Source organism: Lepisma saccharinum, chromosome 6 (genome assembly GCF_977018435.1).
Source record: "Lepisma saccharinum chromosome 6, izLepSacc3.1, whole genome shotgun sequence".
In the NCBI taxonomy this organism is placed as follows: Eukaryota; Metazoa; Arthropoda; class Insecta; order Zygentoma; family Lepismatidae; genus Lepisma; species Lepisma saccharinum.
The window spans coordinates 2,172,008-2,184,564 of NC_139234.1; the positions used below are offsets into that span (position 1 = coordinate 2,172,008).

At 38.8% G+C, this 12,557-nt stretch overlaps 1 protein-coding gene across 3 annotated transcripts in view; it reads right to left on the minus strand.

Moving 5' to 3' along the window:
- Positions 1 to 12,557, minus strand: part of tay (tay bridge kinase) — a 624,643-nt gene that overhangs the window by 5,580 nt on the left and 606,506 nt on the right. For all 3 annotated transcript variants that reach the window (XM_083123369.1, XM_083123368.1, XM_083123367.1), the window contains 4 exons: positions 9,804 to 10,018; positions 8,254 to 8,415; positions 4,019 to 4,048; positions 1,554 to 1,869 (listed from right to left, as the gene is read on the minus strand). In XM_083123369.1, the coding sequence (XP_082979495.1) occupies positions 1,554 to 1,869; positions 4,019 to 4,048; positions 8,254 to 8,415; positions 9,804 to 10,018 (723 nt within the window). The remainder of the gene's footprint in view (positions 1 to 1,553; positions 1,870 to 4,018; positions 4,049 to 8,253; positions 8,416 to 9,803; positions 10,019 to 12,557) is intronic.

The following is a 12,557-nucleotide window of genomic DNA, read 5'->3' on the forward strand; positions in this document are numbered from 1 at the left end:
ATCTTTTTGCGACCTATTTGTCATGTCAAAGTCACAAGCAACAAGTTTTTCATGTTTGAAGGTAACCTTGGAAACTTTTATTTATTGCAATTTTCAAGTATCTGCATCCGCTGAGTCCTAATGTAAAGTTCTGTGACTGATCATGTTGAGTACTGGACTGTGTCACGAACCCTGACTCGAACCGTAGACCTCCAAGTCTACCACTAGGCTAGCTACCCTCAGAGTCCGTGGGACATATGTTTGCCGGGGCTCACCAGGGATCTCGCAGCCACTGCGCTCACCTAACACAGAACTAGGTTCTTGGGCTGCACACTCTTTTCTCATCTGTACTCCCGACAGAAGAGTACGAGATACAAAGAGAAAAGGGCAATTTTGGGGGTTCCACCACTTAACTACGAAGAGTTAAGACTTAAAACTATGACTTCTGGAAAATAACTTGCAAAGATGGCTGCCAAAGCAGGGGTGGTAGAGAGTACAAAATTAATGTTGTTAGGAACACTTTTACAAAGATAATAAGATTTGTTCCAGCTTTCCCGGATTTTTTTTTCTTCTTGGACCCTTGTTGACTGGCCTATAAGCCTATTTCTGTAGCAGATATCTAGGAATAGTGAGAGGAAACTACGTGAACATTCGCTTGAAAGCTCTTGAAGGAATTTTAAGCTTGCAATTTTTCACATTTTCCAATACAGTGTTTTTTTTAAAAACAATATTTTTTTGAAAAGGTCTTTACAGACACATGGGACCTCGAAGGGGAGAGTGACATCTAATGCTGACAATACTCGTTGCTCCCCGTGAATTCGTAAACCCCTTGACTACTAGAATTTCCCTCACTTCTGCATGCATATCACAGGTAATCTTCCCTGCCTCTTTCATTGAAAGTTGTACAGTTAAAACCTTTTAGGATCAGCTACTTTCCTCTAGAGTTTTACAGTTGTCATTCATAGGCATGTGCATGGGGTGGCAAGAGGGGGCAGTCGCCCCTCTAATACTCTCACTTAGAAATTTATCTTGTTACCGTTATTAAGCAATAGGATTCTCTTTAAAAAAAATAAAGTATTTTCAAGCCGACGAAAGTTCCAAGCAACTACAGGGGGTTTATTTCCTATGTAATTAAACTATCTCACTTCGTTCTCCAGCAAATTACTTGTTATTAAGAGACACATTTTATTCGTTAGCCTAGTTGTGTTCCTTACACCTTTGTGGTCGCAGAATAAAATGGTCACACATTGAAAATTAATAAATTATGTGTAGTTGTTTTGAATCTGCTGTACGAAATCCTGTTTTTATGTAAATCAGTCAACCACAAAAGAAGGAAAATCAAGGGGGAGGGGAACATAAAACTTTTGCTGAAATTCTCATAATTGAAGGATTTTCGGTGGGTCCAGACACACAGCCCTGTTTAGTGCCCATCAATACAATAAAACGGTGAGATGGAATGAGTTTTATTTTTCTCCAACTGAACTTTCATCAAGGCTTCTACCCCCCTTAATCAGAGGGTTTGCGCACGCCTACGTTGTCATTCTAAAATCTTCACTAGCAGGGAATCTACTTACCCATATGGGTTCCAGGAGGATTGAGGAAGCTACTGTGATGTGGACCCGTATCGAAGGGGGCCCTGTGGCTTCCTCCGGCCGAAGGGCCCCCGATCAAAGTGGACGTGAACGGAGGAAGATCTGGTGGACGTGCTAGAGCTGGGAACAAGTGGTTCGGAGGCCGCAGGAGATCTGCCGCCGTGGCACCAGTCTTCCCTGGACCTGCAGTTGGTCCCAGCCCTGCGGCCCCAGCTTTGGCTTCTGCTTGCTGCTTCTGTTGGTGGTGGTAGATTTCCCAGGCGATCCGTACGTGCATAGCGTTCCACCGTCCATTTTTCTGCAAATAGAATAAAATCTCTCCATGCAATATCTGCTTAATCTTGAAGATTGAGTGAAAACTAACACACAATGCATGTACAGGATGAACAACTTCAAAAGATAAGCATTCCGATATCTCCACTGCATGAAGGGCTCGGGGCAAGCCAATGCTATACCACACTTTTGTCAAAATTCAGTTATTTTAAGTCAATTTATGCTCAAATAGGCTAATCGGGATTGGACCTACAATTTTAAAAGCACTGTGCAATATGCCTCCACCAAGGATCTAACCAGAGACCCCTTGAATGCCCTATCTCACAGTTGTGCACGCAAGTAACCATATCAAGTCACAAGCTGATAAAAGGCAGTTGCTAAGTCTTCACTAAAATACAAAAGTGCACCCTAGAGGAACAATTGCAGCAAGAAATGTGACACTAGTCCTGGTCCAACTCCCAACATGGGTGCCTTTCGGTAGTTCATATTCCGGCTTAGTCTTGCCTGATTCTGGACCTAGGTCTACAAGAAGACTTTTTATTTAGTAAAGCGTGGTCAGTACATCAACTCCCTTTGCTGCTGTAGGATACTGCTACTGCTTTCAAGTAACACCCCAATTGCCCTCATCAACACTCAAATTCTGAGTGCACCAACTGGGAATCAAATCCAGTACTGCTTGCACCAAGGGCAGAAATGCTAACCATTTGGTTATGTCGGAACTCCACATATTAAATAATTATACAATTAATCACTAATGTTAACTAGTTCATATTAATAGGTTCAGCATAATTTGTAACATTCATAAAAAAAGAACACAGTATTCTTCCATTTTTTATTACTTTTTCATTAACAACTATCTACTCAAGTAAAAATCTATACAATGAAACCTCGATTTTATGTTTTTCAGGCGACTCAGGTGAAAAAATACCTTAAAATACAGGAAAAACATTTGTGTGCTATTGGGACCATAAAGACTGGATCAGGGTGGCCAATCTTGGACCATGATAAAATTCAAGTATAATTCCCGGTTTTCACGGTGAACTTTCCAAAAATTCAAGGGTACAAGCAAATGTTTTCCCTATTTCAACCTTACGTATTACGGCCCCCCCATCACCCACACACATACACACAAATATCTTAGCAATATAACGGTCCATGTGATTCCAATGTATCCAAAAATTCTAATACAATTAAAATATTTAATTTAAGGTCCAGAGTTTACATTTGCCATTCCACATACTCAGACTCAAAATACATCTACAAACAAAAGTCGCAAATGGGTCCAGGTTCAATATCCAGTGGAGGGACATAGTTGGTCGGATTCCACTTTAAACTGTAGATCCAGTTGCAATTAGCCTATCTGTGCATAAAAGTGGACTTCAAACCGAAACTCAAACACGTTACAAATGTAAGGGAATATACTAATCTACAAAAAATTGTTAATTTAACTAATCAACTTCAAAGTATCTTGCAATAATCTTTTGTTTGTCAGATATATTGTTCTGCAAAAGACACCAACAAAGTTAATGGACTGAGAGAATTCTGTTTGATTTTCCACGCAGCTTTCTTGCCTCAGGGCACAGCATACCTACTGAGTTCCGGCCTCTCTCCCACCTGCCAAGGTGGGAGATCATGCAACCTGTTACGGGGTGACATGTGGTCAACACGATGAACCCCCAGTCGTCGTCGTAGATTTCCGTGACTGGGTTACGCTCTCATTTGTAGCTCCCGAACTTCCTCACGATGGTGGGTGGCCAACGGTTCCTTACACAGGCCGAAACCTCAGGAGAAAAGTGGTTACGCTTCTCCCAGGAGACTCGAACCACTCCCGTAGCTAGAGCCCAAAGCATGATGCCTCGGACCTCATGGCCACGGTCCAGGACTCGGGGCATTTATAAATATGTATAAATTCAATGCGATTAAGATTAATAAAGTTCCAAATTTTTAATGTCAGAGAAAAATTCATGCAAATTCCCAGAATTCAAGGAATTGCCGAAGAGTAGCCACCCTGTTGGATGCATAATATGGGAAAATATAAAATCGAGGATCCACTGTAATAACATGGAAATACACATTGTAATTAAAACTAAAAATCTACCAAGGTCTAAAAGCTCTGGTTTCTAGAGTAAAAAACAACCACACAAGGTAAGAGGGAATTAAATTACGACACCTACCATTGGTTTAGGTTTGGAAGGATCAGCCATCTGCGAACAGAGAGAGAATTTGTTACTAAAAAGCAAATAAAAACAAATACATGCAAATATTATTATTATTATTATTATTATTACAATAGCAAACCCAACAGTTATTATGTTAATGCGAAACATAAACTATGAAAAAAACAATTAGTAGTCATACACCACCTGCTTAACAATTTCCACAATGTAAATTAAAACAAAGTATTAGCATGAAAGCATAGAGGGGCACATTCATGCACATGTTACTGCAATGGGTATTATTTTGTAGCCTCAAGGGTTTTGTTTGAAAATATATTAAAGAAATTCTTCACCTTTGGTTATTGCAAGTGATGGAGAAATAGGAGAGGGATGATATGTTGTTGTTTTCTTTAATGTAAAATAGCCACAAATATGTAAAAATAGCCACAAATATGTAGAAGTCAAGTAAAAACAGAAATTAAAGAAACAATACCACTAACAAAATTTGTTTCCAGTTTGCCTTTTTTGTGTAAATACGCTACAAAAAATTTCCAGAATTCATCCACAAAACACAAACCAATTAAGTATTCCTGCGGTACGTCTTTCCACAGAGACACTATTTCTAAAGATCCTGCCCTTGCTGGAAACTAAGTCATTGCATTCGTTTGATGTACTCGATTGTTGGGCAACATTCACCCTGGAGCCCCATCCTAACAGTAGTCGGAAGCCTGCAGGTTCCGGATCATGTGAATGTGGCAGTTGCAGTACCAGTGGGAGGAGTTTCTCCACCCAAAATTTGATGTGACACTTCGCCACACAAAGAAGGAGACACTTTGCCATTAGTCTCGCAACTGAGATATATATATATCACACATCTTCCTCTGCAAGTACACCAGCACTGTTCTGGGAATATTGTAGTTGAGGCATTGAAACAGTCAAAGATCATCCTCCCAAACAAAAGTGCTCTGGGTTGTGAAGGAAACTACTTTTTCCAAAATACCTCAATATTATTTAAAAGCTACTGATATTCTACATTCTGGAGAAGGAAAAAACATGTCTGGAATTTCCTTTAGTAAATAATTTCTTATTCTTTTAATTCTTTGTGGTAGCAGCAGAATTGTGCTAGTACATTTAACAACACTTCTGGATTGCAGAGGCGATTCTCCCATGTTACCTGGTTTACCGCCAGTAAATGAATTTTTTTTCACACAATATACAGAAAATTCCTGAAAAATTTGAAGTTGTCAGACTTTTCTTTTGGTTTTACTTGCATGCCTGCATTGATGTTTTATTTCTATAATATATAATTAATATATTATAAATATATACAGTAAATAAGAATTGATGTGGTAAACCAAGTCAAATTTTCAGAATACGTTTCATTGTAAGGCTCTCATTTGTGTTGCAACCCAGAAGTGTCCATGACTGTACATCTTGATCATCAACATAATCAAGGGGGGATTTTATTGCACAAACCAGCAAATGGTTAGGACATACTTAGCAATGAACCAATCAAATTCAAGTAAAATACCAATAGATATTAGCTAAGGTAGATCTCACTTGAAGGACCAAAGTCTGCCAAGTAGCTTGTTTAATCTGACATTGAGAAGCGAGCTTGAAATAAAGTACTAGGACATTCCATTGTCACGGACTACATTTTTTATATGAAAGTAACTGTTCTACTGATACTTAAGCAACATTTTTCTTACGGTTTCTGTGCAATGAAATATGAAACATAACACTGTTGATTAAACATAACCACCCTTAAAATACTTTCCCAGATTTATAGCTACAAGTGAGCAATTTTGTGTCGCAGGTGGGACAGACAAAACATTGCCTCTTCACTTAATAAGAAGTTTATTTTAATTCCTGTGAATTGTCAAATTACGAAATATAAATTACTTAAGACAAAGAGAGAAGTTAATTGACTTTTTAAAATTTTAGTGGAGCTGATAGGGAAATTAACAGTTAAAGGAGAAATTAATTGTTTTTTGGTGTCAAGGGTGGAACTCAATAGAAAAGATAAGTAAATCAAAAAGTTAAAATAAACGAATAATATGCAAAATATCTTCTACTTATTAACTTAATTATGTATAATACTTGCATTTTTATCCAACAGACAATATTAGATTGTTCACTCACAAGATATGATAAAGTTACAACATTACATTTAATTTTAAAAACTGAGGCTCAGGGGCACTTTTCACATTTCCTTACTGCTACGGGGGTCACTATTTATATTTTGAGCCTAACAATGAAAAAACAGGAATTTGGCATTGAAAACTGCTTTATTGTTTTTCAAAGTATTCTCCTTTATGGTCAATACACTTTTGCATTCGTTCGAACCATTTGTCAAAGCAGTTTTTCCAATCTTCTTGAGACACCTCCATAATATGGTTTTTGAACGCATCAACGGCGTCTTCCGCCGACGAAAATCGTTGTCCACGCAATTTATTCTTGACATTCGGGAACAAGAAGAAGTCATTGGGTGCCAAATCAGGACTGTACGGCGGATGACCCATCAATTCGATTTTTTGACTGTTCTTAAAGTCGGTTGTTAGACGAGATGTGTGACAGCTGGCATTGTCTTGATGAAGAATGATCCGACGGCGTTTGTTTGTTTTCCGTATTTGACCGAAGACCTCTGGCAAACAAATTGTTGTGTACCATTCAGAGTTGACCGTTCTACGTTCCTCTAAAGGCACAGTTGCCACATGACCAGTTTTCCCGAAAAAACAGGCAACCATTTGTTTCGATGTGCTTCGAGCGCGAACAACTTTTGTTGGATTGGGTTCATCTTGAAACACCCATACAGTCGACTGCTGTTTACGTTCCGGCTCATATGCATATATCCATGACTCGTCACCTGTTACAATCTTATATACGTCTTTTGAAGCACCACGATTGTATTTATTGAGCATTTGTTTGCACCAATTGACGCGAGCGTCTTTTTGAGTTTTTGTCAAATTGTGTGGGATCCAACGAGAACATACCTTTCTCACAGATAAATGATCATGTAATATTTTATATATGCTGGTGGAACTAATGCCTATGGTTGCCTCAATCTCACAGTATGTCACATGACATAATCCTGCAGTATTAGGTTTTGCACAGCATCAATGTTTTCTTGAACAACAACTGATTTTGGATGACCTTCGCGAATCTCGTCGGTGAGCGAATGGCAGCCACGATTAAATTCGTTATACCAGCATTTCACAGTGGCAAAGGATGGGGCTTCATCGCCAAATGTGGAAGTAAGTTGATCGATGCACTCGTGTCTTGATAATCCACGTCGAAAATCGTAAAAAATCATCGCACGAAAATGTTCACGAGTTAATTCCATTTTATTGTTGTCGCGCAATCTCCAAGGCAACATAAACAACACAAATCAAGCTATTGACAAAACATTTGAAGTACGTTATGGTCAATAATGCCAGACGATTCGGTGCAAATGTCAAATCGCGCCTAACTTCAATGGTCAATAATGCCAGACGATTCGGTGCAAATGTCAAATCGCGCTTAACTTCAATCAGTGTTGCCAAGGCTCAAAATATAAATAGTGGCCCTCGTATTTGGGCTCAATATTTATAAGTTCTGGCTGGTGCAATCAGATTCATGTGTTAGTCGGAACAGTTAGTTCCGAAAAATGTCATGGTATATTAACATGATTTCCCAGATAAGAAGCTAGTGACTCTGATCCACTGTGGTGACATCTATTATTTAAAATTTGAAACACTGGTACAATTCTCTTACAAGAAGCACCAACTAGGAAGGCACTTGAGCATTCTTCCACGTGACCGGAGAACAAGCATGATGTCGCCAAACCGAACGTCACGGAAGGTGCTGAATTCTGCCACCTCCTACACTCCATGTATTTCGCTGGCCAAGTCCAGGCTGTAGCCTGGTCAATGTATTCACACTACAAATGGTAAACACTGACGCAGGAACTCTCATGTTTTCATTCCTCCCCTTGGAATGAAGGTGAAGGTATTGTCTGCTATTCATTGGATTCTTGCATGCTCAACCAGAACCTTTCTGCTAACTGTCCTTCAAGGAGATAACCATTTTTAAAAGAGGAGTTCACGAGACAGGCCAATCTTGAAGTGCAAATCTAATTATCAGAGAATGTCATAGGTAGCAAATAATGGACATTTGTACAAACAAATACAGGAGCATCTTTTATACAGAGACAACGTGCAAATACAACATTTTCACACCTGCAATAAAGTCAGTTCTCAGACTGCTGCTCTTACCTTTGGTGTAAAAGTTGCTAAATGGTTGGGTGGGTTGAACGGCGTCGACCCAGCCAGACTAGGCGGATGCAGCAAAGGAGAATATCCCGGGTATCCTGCGAGACCCAAATTTTGTCTATAAAATGGAGAATCTACTCCTCCGAGTTTTGGTATATCTTTAAACTGGAAAAAGGAAACAAACAGTCAGCTCTGGAAGTGCATTTATACGCAAAGGTTACAAAAATTTTCAACTCAGATCATACACAAATAGAGAATATTAATAATGGTCAAATGTGTTGCATTAACTTGAATTTTGGTAGATCATTCATGATGATGGAATCAATACCCAAAGTTCCCACTCATTTTTGTAAAACCCAAGTCACCTACTTTTCTAGATTTTTAAGGTACCTTTTCAGTTAACTTTCCAAACCATTCTATAATAAGTTAATATACTAATAAATAAGTGTTATGTCTTCAACTTTGCATGTTACTCAAGAGAATCAAATAAAATAAAATATTTCTCCCTCCAAGAAAACAGAAACCAGTTATGGAAAAAAATTGAAATGTGTTTTCAGTTCCCAATCCTTGCAAGCGCAAAAAGTCACTCAATTTCCCTAGCTTTTCCAAAATTTCTCAATTTTTTTCCCATGACCTATCGAGGCCACGGCACCCACCATGGCCCCTTGGCTCATACCATTTTATGGTAATCATACCCCACAGGGTGCAGCACTTAAGTTCTGAATTGCAATGACTTATGGTCTTGAGAGCAGAACTTGGCAGACCAAATATGACCTTTACAGCTTATACGCGAGACTTTACCATGAGTGTGCTGAGAGGGGGTTTGGGGGGATTCACTCCCCCTTCCCAACGTCTAAAAAATAAAGCAGGTAAAATTAGCTTCCTTCGAGCACTTCTTGTTATATTCACAATACAAATCACAAAACCTAGTTTGTTCCGTTAAGGTAACAGCCAACTACACTATATTCTAAAGAAAAATCTTAAAAAATTAGAATACAATCTCAAATAGTACACAGATTCTCATGCAAAGTAATTGAAAGCTAATTTGATTTTTCACTGCAAGTGACAGGAAAATTGACACATTTCAACTTACTAGGGGATGCAGGATCTCAATGTTGGCATTAGGAAGAAAATCCTATTACAATTCTGATCTCGGGAAATTATTTTCTCATTTTGAGGCTGCTGTACAGTCTGGAAATTTTGAATGGTCGTGTATTAAAAGTGCTGACGTGTTGAAAACTGCTTTGAAATGTTACTCTTTACTATTGCTTATTCCAAATGTGAAAAAACAATCATCCAGATATGGAAAAAAAAATCACGCCAGGAACTTTTGAAACAGTAAATAGTACGATGCGCATTTACTTAGTTCTTACAATACAAAAAGTGGTGAAAATATTGGAATAAGCACTTTTTTGTTTTCTCTAACCTAGTCATTATTTAATTCTATTTTTAAAGTGTTAACAATTTTCGTCACACCATTTACAGAACCATCCAACTCCTAATTAGAGTAGAACCAGAAAACAAATTCTGTTTTCAACAAAACTAGCACTTACCAATGGTGGAGGAAACAAGGAGTTGGCAGGGTTCGGCACTGGGCCGAGAGGAGGAGGCAACAGAGGCGCCGTGTGCTGATGTACGTGGGTGTGTTGGTGCTGGTGATGATGCATTTCAGTCCGTAAATAAGGGGGTGGTCCCACATTAAGGGACCTGTCTTGGGAGGCGAGGAACCTATTGTCCAATTCTCTTCTTAGCAAGTCTGCTGCTTGATCTGGAAGACAAACGCAGAAATGAAACCACCTGCATCTTGAATGTGGAATGTGTGGCATTCCTATGCATGATTAACAACTCAAACTTGTTGCAAAGCGTAAACAGCACTGTACCTTTCAATTATCAACAAGTATACTCTTTTATTGATTGTAGAAAACTTCTTACGTCACATGCCGGCAATATATTTGTTAAAACACTAAAATCACACACTAACAGCACGATAAAAAACACTTCGGAGTTCTTCCAAGCTTTCGACTCCTTCACCAGCCCTGAAGATGACTCCGTGAAGGAGTCGAAAGCTCGGAAGAACTCCGAAGTGTTTTTATCGTGCTGTTAGTGTGTGATTTTAGTGTTTTAACAAGTATACTCTTATTTCTAGTTTGGTTATTTAATGTAACTCTTCCACCTCTTATATTATAAACAATGAACAAACTCGCAAGTCACAGCCTCTTGTTTATCCTGACTTCATTCTTGCTCTGGACAAAGAGTAATTTTATTGTATTTTGTTATTTAGCAATCATAATGATAAGAATAAGTGAAAATTAGATCAAATATATGTAGAAACTTCACGAAGAACAGCTACGCTTGAGTCCAGGACTTGGATACAAGAAACTCTACAACTTAACATGCTTCGTCACCAAAATGGCAAATAATTTTATTGTCAACACATGGCATAAATGGAAAATATCTCCCTACTTTTCCATGCTTTTGAATATTCTTTAACTTTTCCACAATTTCTTGGTTGGTGAACACACTGATGTATCCAGAAATATGTTTAGGCATGTTCTAATAGACTGATATACTAAAGTTGCAATGCAATATATTTAGTGTGTTAGCACAATACTTGAGAGATGCGGCAGCAATCCAGAGAACACACTAGTTCATTATTGCAAATCTTCAATTTTCTCTAAGACTTTCGGGAAAATGTTTGTGTACTATATATATATACAGGGTGTCATTTTAATGGCGCCCACGGACCACAGATTCGTGTAGAGGACATCAAAACAAACAACTTTTCTCAGTGACATTTTTCACGTTGGTGCGTCAATTCGACGCTACAGCCGATCAAAAAAGACCGTTTTGCCGCCTGGATGCTGGCAACCCAACACAACATTTGATCGTATCTGTGACGTCATTTCCTGTGGCGAAACAGCGCACGGTAGGGTTGCAAGGATCACACAAATTTTGTGAAAAATGACAAACTACCAACCACATTATTAGCTGTAAAACGAAGCGAGAAACGCGTCCAGTAAACCGAACATCATAGCCTACCAGCCAGAAGTTCAGCAGTCATCTCAGAAGAAGGGGGAAGTAAACCAACGATATGAGAAATGGTAAAAAACGTATTCAAAATGAAGTGTCATTATCCGATTTTAACTCGGCCTACATGTCAAATAATATCATCAACAATAAATTGTATTGTACTTGCAACTTACATTTGGCTGTTTACGCCCAGCTACATGTCAATTATATTTGCAAATATCGTTGCAAGGTTGATATCTACAGGTTTGTGTCCAGATGCCTTGTGGTACTTTTGTGCTGATAACGGAAGTATCCGAGGTTCACGTTGTTACATTACGGCTAAAACACGTACAACCACAGTAACAATCTAATGATGAATCAGTAGCGAATATACTGCCCGGTTCAGAGTTGCAAACTATTACATGTGTATCCGGTGCGTAGATAAACACAGTCGTCGGAGAGTGTGTTTTACTACTATTTATATCCCTGTATTTTCAACCATTTTTGTCACCTGCCTCATAATGCCCTGAATATACATTATATTATGTGTTGCTTATCTTTGGAATTTTGAGTTCTTTCATTTCTATTTTGTCATCTGTTCAGCGTGTCACAGACAACTAGTATCAGAAGGACGAAGTGGATAGACTAAATTGTAGATGCCAACTTGGTAACTAGATTTGCAAATATTTGACATGTAAGCTGATACAAAATTCGATATGACCACTTCCACTTGAATTCTATTTTCTTTTTCGTATCGTTTGTTTACTTCCTGTTAGGTTACAGAACGTGTTTTCTCGTTTTGTTTTACGGTACATAATGTGGCTGATTGTAGCTATGTCATTTTTCACAGAATATGTGTGTTCCTAGCAACCCTGTAACGCATCGCTTCACGACGGGATATGACGTCACAAATGCAATCAAATGTTGTGTGTGGTTGCCAGCATTCAGGCGGCAAAACGGGCTTTTTCGAACGACTGTAGCGCCGAAATGATGCACCAACGAGAAAAATGTTACTGAGAAAAGTTGTTTGTTTTGATGTCCTCTATACGTTTCCGTGGTCCGTGGGCGCCATTAAAATGACACCCTAATTTGATTGCGCTGCTACAGAACCTCTGCATATGTGGCAACATATATATATATATATATATATACACAGGGTTAGTCAAAAGTATCGGGACAGGCCAGTAATAACGAGACGCGTGGACGGAGGAATATCACATGTTGCAAGTGGATATTGGTGTGGAAACTGCATTGAATGGGGGTGTGGCCATCATGGCAGCCATCTTGGATTCCGCCAT